At 38.6% G+C, this 22,367-nt stretch overlaps 1 protein-coding gene across 1 annotated transcript; it reads right to left on the bottom strand.

Annotated features, from left to right (window-relative positions):
- Nucleotides 1–1,178: 1,178 nt before the first annotated feature.
- Nucleotides 1,179–15,319, bottom strand: CLDN1 (claudin 1). Its single transcript, XM_053565511.1, has 4 exons — nt 14,879–15,319; nt 6,203–6,367; nt 3,345–3,429; nt 1,179–1,656 (listed from the first exon to the last, which is right to left on the bottom strand). Exons 1-4 carry the CDS (start codon nt 15,099–15,101, stop codon nt 1,494–1,496), a joined length of 636 nt encoding a protein of 211 aa, XP_053421486.1. The 5' UTR covers nt 15,102–15,319; the 3' UTR covers nt 1,179–1,493.
- Between the last annotated feature and the right edge of the window lie 7,048 nt (nt 15,320–22,367).

Here is a 22,367-nt window from a genome sequence, read left to right as displayed (position 1 = left end):
TTACAGATGAAGCAATAAATCTAGGGCAGCCACATGCCTTGCCCAAATTCAGACAGTAAATAATAGCACCAACATTTAAATCCAGGTCGCCAAACACCACAGCCAACACCCTTTCCATTACATCATCCTGTTCAAGTGAAGAAGTATTTTGTACAGACTGGAAAAGAGCAGTGTTAAAATGGGCAGAGCACCAACAATGTGCTAGGCACAGCTTAAGGAAAGGAAATGTACCATGGAGACAGGAGGTTAAGGAACCACAGGAAAGTGTGTGTGCAGTGATTGTAAATAGCCAGTTGAGCAAATGAAAACATTACTGAGACATATTTCATGTTCAAAGAATGAGAGTGATATCAACTAATTAATACTTGCACTACCTCTACCAAATCGTTAAGTATCATTATCTCAATCTGACAGATGGGCAAATAGGTAGAAAGATAAAACTGTTGGATTACAGCCATAGAGAGAATATTTGTCACCACATTATCACTCCAGAAAGTCTAGCACTTTGTTCAGACAAACAGACCACACCTTTTCATGGAGATAGGTAAACTATATGATAATTATATATGGGAAAACGAACACAGTTGAAGAAAGAAGAATGAAAAGATAATTTGGGGGATGTACAACTATAAATAAGTAGCTTAAACATTCAATCAATAAAACTGTGTTACAACATTGGGGTGAGCAGGACAGAGCTACTCAATTAGACAAATATTTTGAAAGCAAGCAAGAGTGCTACCGGTCAGAGTAGTCCAGGGTCTGTGTGGAAAGATCAGAGGAAGTTACGCAGAAAGTTTGCTTACTTGCCTCCAAATTCTGATTTGTAAGAGATTATTATTGGTTTTAGAAATTAAAATGTAGATTATGAAATGTGTTAGATTCAGGAGTTAGAAACCAACCAAATAAAAAAAAAAATAATGAAAAAGCAAGTGCTCTAAGATTATGGTAGAAAATAAGTATATATAAAGGGTACACAGGAAGAATTGAAAGAACTTATACTTAACAAACTAGGTCTGGTCTAATAGTAAAGACACTAAAAGCTGATGAAAGAGGGTAAATGATTTGATTTATAACGTATGTATACATAGAGGAAGATGAAAATATAACAATAAACTTATTTAATCAATATGGAATTAAATATTTTTTTGTATTTTAGAGATATTTTAAATACGCTGGTATCGACATAACAAGAAGAGTCCTTTATTATCTTTCTTTTATAGAAAACATGTATATGTACATATCTATATATATTTGAAAAGCAAACCCTCCCGCCACTTGAGTATGGAGGGAGTAGTAATACACATGGACAAGACTTTCCTCTTATGTTGAGGAAAGAAGATATAATAAGACTACATTATTTCTGGCAATACCTTTGTGTTTTGTAATACCACAGTTCAGATTACAATAGTTAGAACTCTAATGTCCTAATGGCAATGATAGGATTTTACTGTCCATTTTCTGTTTGTTTCAACATGTCTTCTTTTGCCTCTGTGTCACACGTAGTCTTTCCCACTGGAAGGTGTAGGTTTTGGATAGGGCCGTGGTGTTGGGTAAGAGGTTGTTTTTTCAGGACAGCAGCAGCAGAGGAGGGCTCCTCCCAGAAGGCAGAGAGAAGCAGCAGCCCAGCCGGTGAAGAGCGCCTGACCAAATTCATACCTAAGAAGAAAAGAAATGCATCTGTTAATCAATGATTTATGAACAACTTATATAATTAAGGAAGAAAATAAATATTCATATATTTTTTATTAAAAACAACCCACCATGATTCTTTGGGAAAGTACTGTTAGGTTTGTGTACACATACTCGGAAGAATGTTTGTATTGCAACTGTTGACAATTTGCAATAGTAGATCCAGAAACCGGACATGCAGTACTAGGTTAATCACACAAATATTTCGAAAGACTTTTCCATGGGTAACAGACTTATAAAGAATGCTTACATATTTTAGAAGTGGGGTTTAGATCATGACTCCTAGGCTAAACCTTAACAAGTCATGCTATCACCAAGTAACCATCCTGTTCTATAAAAAAACTGACAGAGTGGAATGGAGACTATTAGAGTTCCAAACAGATGATCCCAGACACCTATATAAACTGACATCCAAATTTTATGATTTTGGAAAAAGTAGTTCTGAGGAGCCCGTTAACCACTCTGAGTTAAGCTTATGCAGGTGGATGTGCTAAACCACACACTTGGGCTAAGATATCTCTGAGTGATTATAGACAATAAGGGTAGAGAAGGGTTAGATCTAGAAGTTAAAAGAATTTGAATCTTATTGCAAATTCTCAACTACTGGGATTCTGAGATAGCAACCTCTCAACCTTAGTTTCTCCTCCTTTCAAGGAGAGATAATCCCATTGGCCTCACTGGACTGCTTTCAGGATCATGTGTACTAATGTAAATAAGTACACAGTGCCTAAAAATTTGTAAAGTGCTTTCATGTACACTACTGGTATTATCACTTTGGCAAAATTTTAGCCTGTTGACCTCCAGGAGTTTCTGTCCCTACATGGTAAATGTGATGGGATGAGCTCCAACACAATCATTGCTGTATGTGGTCTCCTATACGTGGGTGATTATATAAAAAGAAGAATATCTTATCTCTCCAAACAGGAAGATTTTTCATCCATTGCTTCCAACCTTTAACAAACAATAATTACATCTGAACGTGATGACTCTGAATGTAGTTATTAGGCTTGAAAGATGTGTCGACAGTAAGATAAAGAGCCTTGTCCCTGGATCAAAGAGTGTTGTGATGAGAACCAAGTTGAGAGCCGCTCTTCCACTTGCTTGGCTCACAATATTAAGAAAAATGACTTCTGTAAAGCCAATTTTACAGTTGTGATGGAACATAAACTTCAAGGTGGTAGTTCAATACACTTGAAAGTTACAGCTTTACACGTAAAAATGAACAGTTGGGAAGAGAGTATTATTTATTAACCCCCTGCAGTAGTATTTTTTTTTTTAAATCAACCACAGTACATCATTAACAAATAATCATAGTTAGGGGTTATAAACATCAAAATATACCAAAATAAGAAAATTTCAAATGTTTTAACATCTTTATTAATACTTGAAGAAAAAAAAAAAAAACAAGAGAAAATAATTCCAATAGAGAGCTTAAAACTTTTCTACTTTTAAGTACATTTTGTCATCAATACAGGCTGTTAAAGCAATTATCAAACTCATGATAACATGAGTCACAAGTCATTTACATTGTAAGTTTGACAGAAAATTCCATAAAATCTTCAAATCTTGGAAACTATGGTACTAGAAGATCTTTGCAAGACAGAAAAGGGGTATTTTCTCAGAGGAGAAACTATTTTATGCATGAACAGCATTACCTGGCATTGACTGGGGTCATGGGGTCATAGAATTCTTGAACAATTCTATTGCCATACCATGCTGTGGCAACTAAAATAGCCAGACCTGCAGAAATTCAAAACAAAAGACTGTTAATCACCATGGAACCCTGAGCATAGATATACAACCCATTAATCTAAACATATTTTACAAGAATTGAATTTCATCAATAGTGCTGACATTTTAATTTTAGTATTAGGGAGAGTAGAAGTTCACATATGATTTATCCCAAGAATCCTGTTAAGATACACAAAACTATTAGGTTGGGGTTAAGCATAATTTATTACATCTCGCTCATCATAGTTCAAGGTCTCTTGTACAAATAATGCTATTTGAAAACAAATCAGCAGTTTTATGTTGTACAAGATTTTCTTCAAAGGTACTGTTATGAATTAGTGTATTAAATTACTTTCTATGTTCTTCTTAACCAAACTCAAATTTTAAATTTCTGCAGGGTCAAAAGAGAAATAGGCAGCTAGATAAGGAATAGAACAGGACTGGTCTCAGAATGGACCAGAACATTCACCTTCCCATTGCCCGCTGGCTAAGGCAATGCTTGGCATAGGTGCAGATTGCCTTGAGATTTGCTGCGGGTGCCACATCAGATCAATTTATGCAATCCAATCTCAATTTCTTATAGCACATTTAGTAATGTAAATTTACATTTAGTAATACCAAAGAAATTACTTAGTCAAAATCATTCTTATACTCATTTAAAAGAAATATAGCTATATATACTATATATTACCTATGTCTGCAATATGATACTACATGATACTATCTATGTCTGAAATACATAGCATATAAAATTACTTCAATTTTTCATATCCAAAGAAACTAAATAATTTCTTTTTATAGTAATAAAAATTAATGAACATAGATTAAATATCTCTATGTGGTGCCCTCTCCCCTCACCCCCCAACCCCCCAAAAATGGCCCAATCTAATAGTCTCTAATGTTTGACATAAACCATTATTGCTTTTGCTTGGCCAGATAGATCATGTAAATGCTCTTGAGCTTGTGACCCCGACTACCAAGGAAGTCTCTGAAATGGGAATCACGCAGTTAGCTAGGAGAGTTATAAGAAGGCAAGCAAAGAAAGGATACAATGCGATAAGCTTATTTATAGCTCTTGATGTAAGAATAAATTATTGGGAATAAAACCCCATCATGCCTTTTCAGACAGTTTGTTAATTTGTGTTTAGATAAACAAAACAATTGGTCATTTTAAACTAACCACATCTTTGGCAAAACTACAGACACTGTCCCTCCATTACAGGTTAAGCTCATGTTATACTGGTGCAAAAGCCCCTGTTACAGGTCTTCCATCAAAAAGAAAATAATAAGAGCAAGTATATTTTAGTTCAACCTAGTAGTAGATTTATAACACTGATGTAAGTTCTAAGAGCAACGAACTACTTTACACAGGTATACTGTATATAATATATAGTATGCGTAACAGTCTTCTGTTATATACATATATACTATTATCTACATACATATACTATCTATATAAATTACAACTAACGTATCATAGAATATATAGACAGTATACAGGAGCCAAGTACTGATGGGAAGGTTAGATGATGTGTTCTTTGAGAAAATGAGAGCCAGAAGACATGGGCAGCTCCAGATCGAAGCTTTGTTATAGGCTTATTTTAGATATATGCATATGTATCTTTAGCTGTGTATCATATATCCATATGTATTTACATATATTTACTATGAACTGCTTCATAGATAGCCCATAGCATATATAGCCACCTAGAGAAATATGTAATGTATACTATATATCTATATATGGAAAATATTTTACATAGATATATTGTATATGTGCTATATGATATATGCAGGTATGTAGTATATATGCTGATATGATAGTGTGTATATGTATGTCTTTAACTGTATATGCACATATTACATCTGTATGTATTTATCTATCTATAGCTATATATACTATATATTACCTATGTCTGAAATACGATACTACATACTATCTATGTCTGAAATACATAGCATATATAGTTACACAGAGACATATGCAGTAATATGTCATCCTATTGAAAATAAGCTGTTTTATAAAGCTCTGAAATGGTGCATGGTGCTGCCATGTCCTCTGGCTTTCTCTCCAAGGACACGTCATCTAACCTATCAATCAACACTTGAATACGATGACAAATACATATTTATTTTCTGTGGGAAATATCTCATTATTTTATCAAGTTTTGGAGAGGCATTTCAGTATTTTCTTTCCTCACTTACTTAGCCTAAAATCCTACCATTCCAACATTCCACCTCTATTCCAATTGGCCTTTCTCTTCATTGTTCTATGGGTGCATAGATGTTTATTCAAGAATTAGATCTGACCATTCTAAACTCCCATCCTCCTTTTTCTCTAATAATCCCATCCATCCCTCCAAGCCCTGCGGCATTCACATGTTCTTTATGCTCATTCTCACTACTCCTCATCTTCTCCACATAGTATCTGTGGAGACACCATAGAAATTTTCCGAATTATATAGAATAGTTCCTTAGTGTTTGCTAGATAGCAAACACTTCTCTTCACCTGAAGAGAGCAGTTCTAATAAACCAGCTGGTACCTGAAACCTCAACACCTAGACTGTCACATGGGAGCACAGATCTCACATTTTCATTTGGTTCCTGCTTGACAACAGCTAAGTCAACCAGACTTCAGGTCTGTGTCTGCATATTTTAAAGAGACTGAAATCAATTCATGTGCAATGTGTACAACATAATTTAAGGAAACTGAAAACTGCATATCAAATCATACTAGGAACAGGTTAGTAGGATGATGTGTGGAGGGGGTGGATTCTATTACCTGCAATAAGAAATATCACGCCCCCAATGACAGCCATCCGCATCTTCTGCACCTCATCATCTTCCAGGCATTTCATACACTTCATGCCAATGGTGGCCACAAAAATTGCTATCAGTCCCAGCAGGATTCCAACCACCATCAAAGCACGGGTTGCTTGCAAAGTGCCTGAAAAAAATTTTTAGAATATGTAAACATGTGCTTATATCAACAAGAGAAGAAAGAAGACCAAGGATATATCAATGCTGTACAGAAAACTCAACCGGCAGTTAGGAGACCTCAGATCTCGTAATGTTTCTGTTGTAACACTACTTTCTCCAAGAAAACAAAGACTGAGCTAGATGATGAAAAAGAGGTTCCCCAGCTCTAACATTTTATATTTTCAACATTACATTCAAAACAAACCAGAAATATAATTAATGATCTTGTTTAGATGAACTAATACATATGTAATCCTTACTAATGGAGAATTTTGATTCTGAGAAAACAATCAAATATATTATTCTCAGTGGCAACCACATGTAATTAAAATGGTTTACAATATATCCTTGATATCACTCACAAGCTTTACAACCTAATTGTCAAGCTTCAGAAAATTTACGTGAATTTGGAAGATAAAAAAATGAATTTTTCACAGATTATCATGGCTGGATAAGCAAAATTTGTATCTCCAGTGATGCAGGAAGGCATCAAAGGTAGGAAAGGCTATAAAAGGCATTTTCTTAAAACAAAATAATCTTTGAGATGTTACCTTGGGACACAGTAGTAGGTTCACATCCAAAGAGATCATCAGTTTTTAAAACTGTTTTAAATGGCATGAAGTAAAATAGCAGACACAATAATTTTTAGATTGTATGTCTCAGGATTCCATTAATTTTCTAATTTTCTGTTGTTTTTGGTGTACTAAGTCATGATCTGAGAGATTATGTCAATATGTTTCTTAAAGGGTAAAAGCTTGATAGCATTGATATGGCATAAAAACATGGACTTTAAAAATGAGCTGAAACAATGGTGGTTACAAGATTCTTGTTTAAAGTATAGATTTCTTTCTTCCTTCAATTAAATATCACTATGTCACTGGCCATGTTAATAAATAACAAATATTTTTTGCATACCTAAGTATTATTTACCTTGTAACAAATTATACTATCTTGGGTAAGCTATTAGTTAGTTGGTTAGTACTATTTGGAACAATGCTTGCATTATGTAAAATGTGATTGATCATCCCTCTCTCCAGGGTATTGGAAGAAGTGACACTAGGATGGTCTTCACAAGTGGCTGAGATATGTGTATGGAAAAATTTTCTACCTCAATGTTTAATTTAGACCTAGACTCAGTCTTAACATCTTCAGGGGTGACAACCTTGGTTATCAAATATAATTAAAGCTAAATATTTCAAAAACTTTATTAAATGTTAATTTACTGATATTTCTGCCTTTGCCATAAGCAGATAATCCATAATAAAATTATAGTAATCTCTTTCTAAGAGGTCTCAAAGGTATTTTTGCAGTAATAGGGAGATATCTTGGGAGCCAAAACAACTGTTTATTTGATTTCATTTAACAAAAGAGAAAAAGTGTTACTTTCTGCCTCACTTCATGTATTCATCTCCTCATAGATATGTGTGGACACAAGTGCACACCCATCTATACACTTATCTTAAGATTCTAGGATGGTAAAAGAACTGCTGGATCAAAGTGTGTTCCATGGACCCCATGTTGAACAGGAAATGAAACTGCTTATAACATTATAAGAAACTCCATAGTTAAGGTACTTCCCTCTGATATATCAGAATGTTTTACAGACACAATAATTACTTAAAAGGAAAGAGAAAAATAAAACAATTAAACTCTTGTATTTAATACAGATTTCAGATTTGGTCCTAAGATTACATTCAGAAGGAAAACATTTCAGGTTGAGAGATGCTAAAAATGGAGATGCTGAAAGTAACAAAGATAACCCATACATCTAAAGGATAGTGTGATCACATATCCTACTTTGCCAGGAACTCTCCTAGTTTTAAAACTAAAAGTCCTACATCATTAGAAGGCCCTCAATCTTGGCAAACTGGGAGAGCTAGTCACTCTACTGGAGGATGATAGGATGTGGGGAGAAAAGTGGGGATGGCAAGGTGGGGAGAAGGTATTTACCCTGCAGAGCACTGGAAGGCAGAGTTAAGGGCTTGGAGTTCATTCTAAGTGTAATCAGAAGTCATTAGAGACTATGTCTCTAAAAAAAGAAAAATAAAAAAATAAAGGCGTGACATGATTTTTACCCTCAGTATAGAGACCACACGATTAGTAAACATTTATTTCTATGATACACCTTCAAATATGTGTAGCCTTTTACATCTCAAAGCCATCTCCACTTTTTTTTCTTCATACATCCTATTTCCCAACCCTTTATTAATCACTTTTGTACTTTTTCTAATCTCTGTCCAAGTTTTCCACTTCATTCAAGTTGTAGGGCCCCAAACTGGACCTAGAATACTGATTTGTTCTTCAAATAAAAACAGTAAGCAAGTAGCCCAGCAGGTCTGAGCACTTGGATTACAGGGTAGACTTCATGAGGAGTTTGCTGTGGATCAATCTCATGAATCAGGCTTGTAAAAAACCACTGATCTGCCAGGCAAGTAGTGTACACACATAAATGACTCCAGGGTTCCATCTGTATCCACCTGGAATGATCTGATACATTTTTTTTTTTTTTTTTTGTAGAGACAGAGTCTCACTGTACCGCCCTTGGGTAGAGTGCCGTGGCGTCACACGGCTCACAGCAACCTCTAACTCTTGGGCTTACGTCATTCTCTTGCCTCAGCCTCCCGAGCAGCTGGAACTACAGGTGCCCGCCACAACGCCCGGCTATTTTTTTGTTGCAGTTTGGCCGGGGCTGGGTTTGAACCGCCACCCTCGGCATATGGGGCCGGCGCCCTACTCACTGAGCCACAGGTGCCGCCCTGATCTGATACATTTTTAATCTCTAAGTTTCCCCCATAAGTTCTCAAAGAAAACAAATTTGATATTTGTCAAATCTATTTTACCTCTTCTTTCGCAGTTTCTAAGGAGGAGGTGGCAGATATTCTATTCTACATTTGCTATGCCCTACTGTGTTTCATTTCTCTAGAGAACAATATACCGTTTGTCTAATACAAATTTAAAAAAGGAGAACATGGAAAAAAACAATATTTTGGAATTATATAAGCCATAGAAAGGGGCTCATATTTCATTTTAAAAATGTTTTGCAGAATAATATTTTTCATTTATATCCTGGCAACTACTGATTTATTCAAATCTTTTTATTTTATTATATTACAATAGATTGGGATCAGACACAAAATCTCATCTTTCTTCATTGGAGATATTTAGATAAATTATTCAGTAAAATGAGGGGAAAATGTAAAAAGAATACCTACATACAAACACAAAAAATGCTGAGAATTACAACAGTGTGAAAACTCACTAGCTAGGCATATATAATGATAGGTTAGAAGTCACAGTAAACAACTGTTGTGTTTCAAGTTATGAGTGTTTTATGTGTAGATCAAATCTAAATTGCAGAGTTTTAGCTGGAACCAGATGAATCCCTTTAAATTAAGGCCTTCTAAGTAGTTCTAAAATATGTAATTGTGATCTCCTGGATGATTTGAGCCAGACATTTATTTCTACTACCGTCCTACTCCCTTACCTGTACCTGGTAAGTTACATGGATTACTCAATCTATGTTCAAAAATTTAAATTAGAACATTTTTTATCATTAAAAATTGTACTAATATGATAAATAAAAAACACTTTCTGTGTTTAGTTTAACCTTTGAAATACCGAAAAACACCTCCCTAGAGAGCCTGGAGAGGCTATAATGTTGTCATATAAATCCAAGCTTATTTTAGATCACTAAAAAGCTAAAAATTCATGCAGAGAATAAAAATTTATACTTTTTGATTAATTTGATCTATGTTTAAAATTATGCTTCTACTGAGCTTCCAAGAGAAAGTAATAAAATAATATTTGGGAATAGAGAAATATAGCATTTCACTACTAAATTTGAACTGGAGTGACTGGATTCAAATCTAGGATCAAACATATTCCATTCCTGGCCCTTTAAATTTGAAGACACCTGTACATTTTTATGCTCACTGACTGAAGTTGTCTCTGGAAAACCAGATTAGCCAACATTTGAAAAGTTACACTATTGTTTCTCATCATTATTCAGCAGTAAATGGAGAAGGCAATCTTTTAATTATACTTAGCTAGACTGATAATCTTGAGATTAAAGACCCCCTAAGGAGTTCTCATCTCTTTCAACCTGAAAGTATAATTTTAAAAAATACATACAAAGACAAGAAATGAGTTAGAAGTTACCGATCTACTTTAGTGAGGTTAATCAGCCAACGTGTAGGAAGACAAGCGCAGACAAGTATGTGAAATTTTTTTCTAAAACTTTGTCTTGCAACTCAAGCAGCACAAACCATTATAAATACCTAACAATGTTTATGTTATTTACTAGCCACATCACCCTCTGTACTACATATATGGTACATAAAATATAGTACTTTCCTGGTATATATTGGTATTGATTCCAGAACCACCCATACATAACAAAATCTCTGTATATTAAAATCCTGCAGTAGGCCCTCCAGTGCCTGTGTATACAAAACGTCAGCCCTCCATATACATGGGTTTCACATCCCGCAATCCAGGGTTGGTTGAAAGAAATCCACCTATCAGTGGACTCCTGCAGTTCAAACCACGTTGTTCAAGGTCAACTGAAGATTTCAATTATATCTCTATTCTCACACAGTCCCCTTTTGCATCAGTAGTTGCTTAATAAGTGAACTGAGTGACTAGAACAAAAATACATGCCTTTCTTTGCCCAGCAATTAAGTGGGCTTAACACAGAATGTCGCAGAACTATACTCCCATGGACTTTTTCACTTACTACATCTTTAAGTTGAAAATCCTGTAACAGTCCTCATTGTCAGCAATTGCATGTTATTGCTACATGAGCTACTGGCCTCTGGGTGTGAGCTCAGGACACAAGCACAGTCTGTAATTAAAGTGGTTGGAATAAAGCAGAATGTACCACTTTTTAGGATGTCCTGAGATGTTTTGCAACCTTTTTTGTTTATTTCTTGGAGAAACTGTCTCATGCTTAAATGTATGCTTCTGTGTTACCTCCAATACTCATCACACCAATCAAGGACACCTAAGCTATACCTCTTTCTTATTTTTCTTCAGTTACTGCAGTTACTAACAAAGAATGTTGGCACGAGAAGGAAATCTTCTTGATTCTCTATGAGAAAGGAAAGGACCCAGCTCATGTTTGTTGACAGTAAATGAAACACAGATTTATCTTCTTATTCCACCCACTCTGTCCTATTTTCTAAGTGGAAGAAAACTACTTGAGCCCAGTAGTTGAGAAAACTACTTAAGATCAACTGGTTTACCATTATACACATGGCTACTGAGTGCAAAAACTGAGTAAGAATTGAGAACTTTTGTTTTTAAGCTTGGATGTTTGTTTTAACTTTCATCATTCTAAGAGCCAGAACTAATCCTTGAAGCATATCTGAACACCAACAGTGCTTTGACTACCCTCAATTCAGCAAGCATAAAGCAGTCTGGAGAATAAGTGGATGCCCTCGTCTTTGCCTATTCTTCAAAGGCTCTCCAAGTCAGTGATTTTGTCTCTCTGATTGAGCCTGACATGATGGTGATAGTGCTGGGAAGCCTCACAGCAACCAACACTCATGAAGCACACCTACACACACGTGGGTTCATGCAAAGCAAGTTAAACAGGCTGGAGGAGCGTATAAACAAATTACAGAATCTCATAGTCAGGTGCGACTTGAGAGAGAGTCTAGCCTAACCTCCCATTTGTCTGGTGCTCAGATCTTCCCTACAACCTTCCCACAAAATGCTTACTTACACACCTCCCACCATGCAGCTCCCAGGGCAGCCCAATCTTTAGACAGTTCTAGCTATTGAAGTCAAGCAAGAAGAATCAATTAACTTAAGCAACAGCTCCCTAAAAGTTGGATCAAAATAATGCACGATGTATAGGTTAATCAGAAAATGTCTACTGCAACTGTATCTGGCCTCTTTTTTGTATATTCCACCTTTCAGCTGCAAGAGTCATCAACACCAATAAACATCACATACTTTGGATGAAATGGAGATTGTCCAAAGCATTATAAAACCACAATACACAGTGTGATATTCGTTTCCACAGGAAGTTTCTCAGTTACATTTTTATAAACTGCTTGGCAAAAACTATCAAAAAGAAACTGCTGTATCTCATTTCTTATATTGTATACGATGACCTCCCTGTACAATGTCAGCATACTGTATCCCATCAGATACTTTATGAAGGTCACGTATTTTTTACAACTGACTGTAGTTTAGTCAGGGAACAAGGGGTTTTAATATTTCCAGTGCTAAAACCTTGATAAATCCCTGTGTCTTTACTCTTAAGTCACCAAGTAAACTCTACTGAAAAAGACAGCATGCTACGTGTACAATTTCAGGAAGCTTGCAGCCAAGCTTTTCACCTAAAAGCACTTCATGAAATACAAGCTTTTATGAGAAACACTACTTATATATACACAAATAATTCTTTTCATCTCTAGGTGTCGTAGAACTATACCAAAACTGGATAGTGAATCATTTTCTAGATCTCTACATCAGGTAGGTGTGAACACCACCATTCAGATATAGAAATAGAGACGGGTTTTCCAGGCTCCTTCCAAAGCTCCAGTGAGTCATTGGCAGGTTTGTAGAGAATGCGTGAGTCAAGGGACCCTCTTCTGGGAATTAGTTTTGAGAGAAAGCCCTGGGCCCTACCTTGGATAAACTATGGCTTTAACTAAAACAAAAAGTAGAATTTGATCTGGAGTTAACAAAAAAACAAAAAAAAAAAAGGAAGAAATCTCTATAATGTGTGTGTGTGGGATGTTTATAATTTCCATCAGAGTTTTTAAAACTGTCAAATCAATAATAAATAAAAATAAAACATTTTAACCCATCATGTGAAAGGATGCTTTGTTTGAGTATTTATAACACATATCAAACTGATTTCATTTGGTCATTAAGAGAAGTTAAAAGGCAGCTTGTTTAAAGATACTGAAAATTAATCTTTTGATCAGAAGAATAGAATGAATAGTGAGAACTCTCCAGAATTGTTCTTAGAATCTTCTCCATTTGCCGATTCCTCAACATGGTACCTAAATAAATGTATCTTTCCATGAGAAGATTCACTGATTACTTCTCAGTCGTCCACTTTATAAATATGAATGTAACTCAGGAGGTCAATAGTCCACACATAATTACTACACTTAGAGGTTAGTTTGGTATAAGGGAATCCTAATATGGGAACTGTCAAAAGCTGAAATGATAATACTCAAAACCACTTCACATGTTGACTGAGCAAATGCCCCAGAGGTTCAAGGTGTTTAAACAGACTTGGAACAAGTTCAATAACTCAGCTACATGGCATTGACACACATTATTAGAAGGTGTCCCTCAGTAGGACAAAGCAACAAGTGACACCAACTGAACAATGACGACATTGCCCACCTGCAGCACACAGAGAGGGCTGGAGGCCATTCCTGTTTATCTTGTAAATAAAGACTAAATTTCTCAGGAAGATACTCCAGACATGAATTGGTATTACCTAAATTAGGGGGAATTTAATAATTTTTTGACAAGTCACTCAAAACCCTTCATTAAAAAAAAAAGTGAAAAAGGCATTCCATTAACCTTCTGCTCACCATCCTTAGAAATATTTCTCTCTACATAATCCTTTCCAACTTGATGATTGAGCACTGAACATCCATTACATAGAAATTCCTTTGTGGAAGACTGAAGCCCTCTCCCCGCCTTCCTCTCCCAGCTAACCTTTGCACTCCTCAGCTGTGACTATTTTGCTGCATTTATCTTCAGTGCCTTCACTTTCCCCTGTGTATTGTGTTGGGCAGGTTATTTAGAACTTCTCTTTCTTGTCATTTTTTTTTTTTTTTAACCTACTATCAACTGTCTCTTTCCAAACAGCATTGCACAACTGGCCTTTTCTGAAGACCTTGGTCTTAGTTGAAAATTTTGGGTAATTGGAAAAGGTTTCTTCAAGGGACTCCCTGCACTAACCGGATTTTACACATAAAGAATAAAAAATTCAACCTCAGGGAAGTAAAAACACCAAGATGTGACATTCCATGTAGGAACGTAATAATATGAAAAGTAATAGTAAAGGTTAAAAAATTGTTTTTATGTAATACTTTGGGGTTATCTAATTTTGCATACTTGAGAAGCTATCAGCCTCCCAACTTTTCTAGTCATCCCATTTTCAATTTACACAGAATCTTACTATGTCCAGGAGAGGCCTAAGGGCTCAAGTTCACATTTCCACATGCATTCTCTCACTCTTCACCTACTTTTATGGGATTTTAAGATGAAATTACACCTAGGGTGGAGAAAAGTGATACTGAAGAGATAGAGGCAAAACTAGAGTTTAGGCCTGGGTCTCCCTGTCCCAAAGTCAGGGTTCTCCTCAGTTCTACACGATAAAGCACGTGGTCAGAATTCTTGATCACTTAAAACCAGTAACTAAGGCAATCACACAACAGAATGAGGGGACAAGGGGGCCACGGGGGTTGGACTGTGGCTATGGGGTGGGGGATGCACTCACTGGTCAGATTCAGCAGGGAGTCGAAGACTTTGCACTGGATCTGCCCCGTGCTCTGCGACACGCAGGACATCCACAGCCCCTCATAGATCGCCTGGGCGGTCACGATGTTGTCGCCGGCGTAAGAGTAAATCTTCCACTGGGGCAGGGCAGTGCTGACGATGGCGCCGATCCAGCCCAGGAAGGCCAGGATGAAGCCCAGTAACTGCAGTCCCGCGTTGGCCATGGCTCGCTCGGGCGCCCGCACTTCTCGCGACCGGCAGGTGCAGGAGGCGGAGAGTTGGCAGGTGCGCGCCTGGGGCTCCCAAAGCTGGCGGGGCCGCGCCGGGAAAGTTAGCGTGGAGAGTCCTGCTTGCTGCGCCGCCGCTGAAGAGGCTCCGCGCCCCGGTCGGGGTCTGGGTCTGTGGCTGCAATGGTAGAAGCTGCCGTCGCTCCTGGCTCAGGAACTGAGAAGCCAAACCGCTGGGCGCCGCGATTTAAAGCAGCTCCGCCCCGGGCCCAGCCCCGGCAGCCACGCAGCGCCCCCTGGCGGTTTCGGGACGGCTCTCCCGGAGGGCGGCAGGGAGCGCCCTGCTGGGAACTGGCTGCCCACGTCCTGGGGACAACCCACAGAGGGCCAGCCACCGAGACTGCGTCAGGACTCACTTTCTCTCGTCTCTCCCCCCCTTTCTCGTCAGGCTTCTCAGGCTTTTCATTCATTCACTCCACAGTTACCCCCAAATTACCCTCTACATGTAAGGGTAAACCCTAAAAATACCTAGAAATGAAGCCCTGAAGAGCTGGGTTTTATTTTTAATGTTTTCTGTCACCTTTGCCCCTCCTCCTCTCCCAAACACACCTCTCTCCACTGTTCAATTTCCTCCCTCTTCTCTGTTCCTTCCTCTGCTCCCTTCTCTTCGTGGTCTGACCATGTCTCTGCAAGAACCCCCCGGGTCTGTACACTTTATAGATCAGAAGAGTGAGCCTCAGAGAGCAACATGTCTCTACAGAGTCACACAGCAAGTTAGCAGCATCCGCAGTGCTTGGTTCCCTCCCAGATGTTTTCAGTGACCAAAATATCTGTCCTTTGAGCTATTATTTTCCTTATAAAAATGCAGCTCTCCTGCCCTCCCACTCCACTTCCACTCTCTGCCCCACTGCAGTTTGTCCTACAACAGCAAGTCCTTACCAGAGAGGCCTGGCCAGTGCCACACGCCCCCTCCAGGGTGTTTCACTAAGGAATCATCACAGGCCACTCAGCAAAGGTGAGGGCATCAGAACAGGGCTTTCCCCCCTAGAGAAAAGGCTGGGCTGGGATTTAGGAAGTCTGCTGCTGGCTCTGGATTCGGATGGGGCTAGTTGAGCCTTTAGTTGCCTTCTGTGAGTCTGTAAAGCTTCCTCCTTTGTAGTTATTCAGAAGTGCTGTTGTGGTTGAAAATAATTCATCTGTTTTCCTAACTGCTTTTTCTGTGTGCTGTGAGTTTGGTGGGAGGAGAAGCGTCTATGATTTTGGTAAAAACAGAAGCATGGTGGAGGCAGAAATAAACATACTAGGGAGAAAACAAGATAGGCTGTTTTGTACTGCGGAATCTTCCGGTTAGGATGGGGGAGGAACGGGAAAAGTGTTTAGAGTGGGAACAGAGGGACTGACCAAAGCCCTATCGCCCCCAGCCCCCGCCTGGCTATTTCTAGTTACCTTTTATGAAGGTTTAATGCTAAAGGACTGGTGTGTGCGGGGATTTGCAGACTGTCAATGAGGAGGGTCATAAAGGAGCTGAATGAAGACATTTAACCTTTTCCAATTCGATTTTTCTGCCACCTGCATACTCCCCAGCTCTTATTTATTTGGGGTGGGGAAGAGGTTAGTGGATGACTTATACTTATCCTACAGTTTTAAAAGAGAAAAACATAAATATGAACACATCTGATAATTTTATTATCTATGTTAAGTTACCTGCAATACTTGAAAGTGCTCTTATTTATATTTTTGATCAAATTTTTGAGGGTGACACTTCTTGAAGCAATGTCTGGGATGAATTCCGGGCTTGCCCTCCTCTTGCATGTCTCCCAGTGGAAAATGGTTTTTCTCCTTCCACCCGTCTCATTTCCTCTGCTGCAACCCATTCCATCCTTTGTTGATGTTTTTTATGTCGCATTATAACACCCATCTTCCCATTCGGCCTTTCCTCAGGGTCAGAACATGATGGTCTTCCCCTCTTTCTTGAATTTCTGTTCTTCACATTGCTCACAAGCTGAGTGATGAGATTTCTTCTCTAAGAAAGGTTGTCTGTGCTTTTTCTTCAGGGTCGTGGGCAAACAAATGCAACAAAAAAGATGCATTGGCTCTCTTCCGACACAGGATTGGAAAGTAATTTGCAGTAAGCAAGATTAACGTAAATGAGTATTGCCTTTCTTCTCCCAGCTTTCCCAAACACCCCACATCCTCTAAGTAAGTTCTGTAGGACAAGACCATATTGATACTGTGTTCCCAGGACTGGGACCTGAAGGAAGAATTTATTACTTTCTAAGTCCAGATGGATGTTCTGTGCCTGTAAGTATCGATGAAGAGGTATTGATCACACTTGATATGTTTTATTCCCTGGGACAGATACTCAGGGTTTGCCAGAGGAGTAGACCAACACCATGTCAATCATATACTGTTAGATTTTTGTGTTCTAGTCATTTGAGCATTAAAGCTATTTTTTAAAGACGTGATTAGATTTCAATGAATATGCTTATGAACCAGACCTATTTCTATCAACCTACAATTGGCAGGGAATTGGAGGGATGAATTCTGTGTTCCAGATGGCCCTGTATTTTTGTGTTTTTATTACAGGTCTGCTTGAGGCTGATGACTTCATTGCCCACAACCATGTTTGTGAGGCTTAGGAGAGTGCTGTTTGCTCCACTGAGATCCACGCCTACCTCTGGCACCCTTAATCCTGTCTACTTTTCTTTCCTTATCCTCAGTGCAGAGGACAGGTGAGATAATGGCTTAGCATAAACCCATCAACTGAAGAAGAAAAACATCTTACTAACACCAACCTTTCATATATGAAGCACAAAACAATAAAAGTGGCACTGTGACCCAAAAGGTTCTAGAAAGACTGGCAATGGTGTGGCAGATATCCTGGCCTCTTGAGGAGGAAAAGCTGCTATGTACTTTCAGACGCATTACCCTCTTTTTTTTTTATTACCTTCTTTCTCTGACTCAGTTTTTCTATTACTTATGGTTTTACATTAATAGGTATCTACTCATGAGAAAAAAAATCATTTTACCACCAGCACATTTATACCAGAGTGTTTATTGCAGTTCAATTTGCAATTGCAAAGACGTAGAAGCAACCCAAGTGCCCATGAACAGGTTAACAGACTGTGGTATATGTATGCCCTGGAGTACTATTCAGCCATAAACAAGATGATGGAGACTTTACATCTTTTGTGTTTACCTGGATGGAGTTGAAACATGTCATCTTAGTAAAGTATCATAAGAGGGCGGCACCTGTGGCTCAGTGGGTAAGGCGCCGGCCCTATATACCGAGGGTGACGGGTTCAAACCCGGCCCTGGCCAAACTGCAACCAAAAAATATCTGGGCGTTGTGGCGGGCGCCTCCCAGCTACTCTGGAGGCTGAGGCAGGAGAATCACTTGGGCCCAGGAGTTGGAGGTTGCTGTGAGCTGTGTGAGGCCACGGCACTCTACAGAAAGTAATAAAGTGAGACTCTATCTCTACAAAAAAACAAAAATAATAAATAAATAAATAAAAAATAAAGTATCATAAGAATGGGGGAAAATGTTATCCAGTGTACTCAATATTAATATGAAACTAATGTATAAACAACTACAAGCACACATGAAAGAAAGCCACAGTTTTGTCTAGTGAAGGGGAGGAGGGAAGGGTAGCCAGAGGAGGCAGGAGGATGGTTGACTGGATTGCACCTAATGCGCACAATGTGAGGGTGTTCAGCACGTCCCTGGATGAAGAGCTCAACTACAACTTGACCTTTACTTCAGAAATGAAAACAAGTTAACCTAAACATTTGTACCCTGATATCAATCTGAAATTAAAAAAAAAAAAAAAAGGTAGGGATTGACTTCTAAAAGTTACTCAGTCTAAGGCTTTATGCCTATAAAGAATAACAGTTAATATTTGTCAGGAATATTTTCTCACCAAGTGTTGAGCTCTGGGTTTTATCTGTTATCTCTCTGTGCAAATGACAGAGACCCAGAAAGGCCAGGTTGCTTGCCCCATGTCCTATTTGGTAAGTGGTTATTCTGGGATTTCAGATGAAGAGTTTGGAATCTATCCACTGTCCAATAGTATTTCTCTGTGTGATCTCCATCAGTTGAGGACAATGGGCTTTTGGGGGTGGACTTTGACATCCTTGTTATGTTTCCAGCTCCAGGCAGTTGTGCGATGTTCTGCTCTGTGACTGTCTCTTCTCAATCTCTGTTGTAGCCACTGAGATTCTCTACCTTGGGAATCCAGAATCATGTGACAGAGAATGCCGCTGCGGAGGAGGGAGGGAAGGGGAATTCCGCAGTTAGTCCAGTTGTTTACTCCATGTGCCTATGTGAGGGATGCTTGTGCTTAGCCATCATCCTGGGAACCAGCAACAAGTAGACAAGATTCAGATTAAGAGATATCCTTCGAAGATGGAAGTCAGGGTGAGAGGAAGGGTGATAAACAGAGTGTACACAGGAGCCAAGTTCCTAAGAGGCAGCCTGATGAGAAATGGTTAAGGTTCTCAGAAACGGTTAAGTTTTTTCCTGAGTGATACGTATATGAATGTTAATGTTTCAGAGCTTGTCACGTGCTAAAGCAGAATGGATGGCCGTATTACTAAGTAGGCAATCTGCTGTATAATTATTTAGGGCTAGAGAGAGGAATCAGAGTACAAATGTAAAAAATCTAACATGAATTTTAGTATTAGAACATGCAAGTTCCTAATAAAATAATGGATGCAGGATTTTTTTTTTTTTTTGCAGTTTTTGGCCAGAGCTGGGTTTGAACCCACCACCTCCATCCAGTATGTGGGGCTGGTGCCCTACTTCTTGAGCCACAGGCGCCACCCAGACTGCCATAACTTTTTAAAATAGCCCTTTGAAATGCCTTGTAGTTTTTGAGAGGGTAATGAAGGGTAGTGGTCAAGAGCACAAGCTTTTTGTATCCTAATTCTATCACTTCCAAGTGACAATTTTGTGCAATGTTCTTGTGCCTTAGATTTTTTTTTTCTCTTTCAAATGACTCAAAAAATAGTTTCTTATGAACATTAAACAAGTTAATACACGTCCATTGCTTGAAATAGTAGTTGGCATACTGTAAATGTAAATGAAATGGCAGTTATTATTTCAAGCAGATCAGATACACTTCATTTGCTAATCCTGCTGCTTAGAATGATCTTCTCATTTATTCAGAAGGAAACTTTGTGGCCTTGATTCTGTTACAATCTCACTTAAAGTCATAAATAAATCAGGGTGAAAAAACTATACAGTTTCTCTAGCAGAAAGTTGCAATTTTGTAGGCAGCAAGTAAAAAGTTGTGGCCTTAGATGAGATTTCTAAGCCTTCTGTTCTGGCTTTGACAGCTTTCCCCTCTGTTCTGTGTAGTTTCTGTGGCTAGGACCAAGGACGCCTAGCAGGCTCTTCCTGAAAGGAGCAGGCCCGCAGCAGAGGGAGAAAGGCGATGTGGAGCCAAATGACTTTCTCTCAGATGTGGGTGAAGGTCTTCACATGGTCGGGGTGGGGGTGGGGGAATGTGCTATTTGAGATCTTTATTATCAAGTACTTGCCTTCTTATCATGTGCACATAAAATTCTTCTTTAGACTCTAGTTTAAACTCCTAGCCTGAAAATTCATCAGTTCCCAAAAATGGGGGCTTTAAAGGGAGGTGGAATTTCAGCATTTCAATTTACTGTTTCAATCATAAAAGTCTGCTTTGAAGCAAATTAATGGACTGCTCCCTTTATCTTTTTGCTTCTGTTGTTTGGGGAAAAGTTTCCTTTTAATCTTTATTGATTCTAGAAACACTCAACTCATTTGATCATAAGAGTCAATGTCAAATTGGTAATGATACGATTCTTTTTATCTCCTTAATGTAACTCTACCTGTACGAGTCACGGTTCTCTAGAAAAACAGAACCAATTGGGAATTATATGTATGTGTCTCTGTGTGTGTGTGTGGTGTGTCTGTGTGTGTGTGTAGAGAGAGAGAGAATTTAGAGAAGATTTATTAGATTTATTTTCAGGAACTTGTGGGAGCTTCCAAGTGTGAAATTTGTAAAACATCCCAATAGGACAGAGACTCTGGAGTTGATCTTTCTAGAGTCTGAAATCTTTCAGTTTTGGGGAGAATTCCTTCCTTTTGGGGAAACTTCAATATGTCTTTGTTTAAATGAGGCTTACAAATTACGAAGGCTAACCTTCTTTACTCAAAGCCTATGGATTTAGATGTTAATTGCTTCTAAAAAATATCTTTATAGCCACATCTAGGCTTGTGTTGACAAGGGACCAGTGAAGTGGACACATAAAATTAACCTTCCTTCTAACCAATGCTTACTGGTCATTTAGATTCTAAGGGCTTTACTTGTATGAACTCATTAGTACTCAACTATCACTGCAGATGAGAAAACCGGAGCCCAGACTTAGTGCAGTTTTTTACTCCATGTTACACAGCTGGAAAGGGGTGGCGTTGCCATCTAAACTCAGTGGTCTGGCTCGGGAGCCAGATAGCTCATGGCTTGTACCACACTATAGCACACTGGAGCTCATGTTTATCTCCTGGCTCCCCTGTGACTCCCCACACCAGGTAGGATGGTGGTACCCAAAAACTAAGTTCTCAACAAGCCTCCAGTGCTGAATAGCGGGCCCCAGTTAGTGTTGGGTAACTAAGTGACCGAGCGAACAGATGAATGGACTGGAAGAAGAAACTCTCATCTCTATCATGAGGAATCTGAGGCTCCAGGAACACAGTGTGAGTGAAAACAGTTTTGACCCAGGAAGATTCGTGTTCTTGTGAGGGAACAAAGATCAAAACAAAAGAAAGTAGCAGTTCAATAAAGCTCATAACTTTTAGTGCGCCAGCCTTTGAGATAAGATAGAATCCGGGATATGATACTGCTTTCTCCTTGCATTAGATACTGTGCTAAACAAGTTAATCAATCACTCTGGGTCTTGTTTCCCCCATCCGTGAAATAATACAGTTTGTGAGGAGTAAGTACAATTGATTAGGGTAATGTAGAAAACACTGAACCTTTTATCTGGAACATGGAAACTGACCTATGATAGAACCTGGGTGTCCCATTGTCATGAAATAGAAGGGGGTAAGTAATTTTTGGAAACTAAAGTAAACTTTAAGTTGGAAAGAATGAAAGATTTCCTGAAAAATCTAGATTCTGTTTTGTTTCACATAATCAAGAGATGGCGATAGCCTCTTAATAATCTAGAGTTGTACAGTTCCAGCTCCAGATGGGCTGCTGGTTTACCCCTTCTCCAGGGCCTGCTGTGCCTACTTCA

Source organism: Nycticebus coucang, chromosome 16, assembly GCF_027406575.1.
Source record: "Nycticebus coucang isolate mNycCou1 chromosome 16, mNycCou1.pri, whole genome shotgun sequence".
NCBI classification, from domain to species: Eukaryota; Metazoa; Chordata; class Mammalia; order Primates; family Lorisidae; genus Nycticebus; species Nycticebus coucang.
The sequence above is the reverse complement of the archived record's forward strand: the minus strand, read 5'-3'. Positions and strand labels throughout refer to the sequence as shown.

Coding starts and splice junctions, on each gene's coding strand:
- CLDN1 (XM_053565511.1), bottom strand. CDS start 15,101: ATGGCCAACGCGGGACTGCAGTTACTGGGCTTCATCCTGGCCTTCCTG. Junction 6,368..14,878: donor CTCCCTGCTGAATCTGACCA/GTGAGTGCATCC, acceptor AATTTTTTTCAG/GCACTTTGCAAGCAACCCGT. Junction 3,430..6,202: donor CGTGATATTTCTTATTGCAG/GTAATAGAATCC, acceptor GAATTTCTGCAG/GTCTGGCTATTTTAGTTGCC.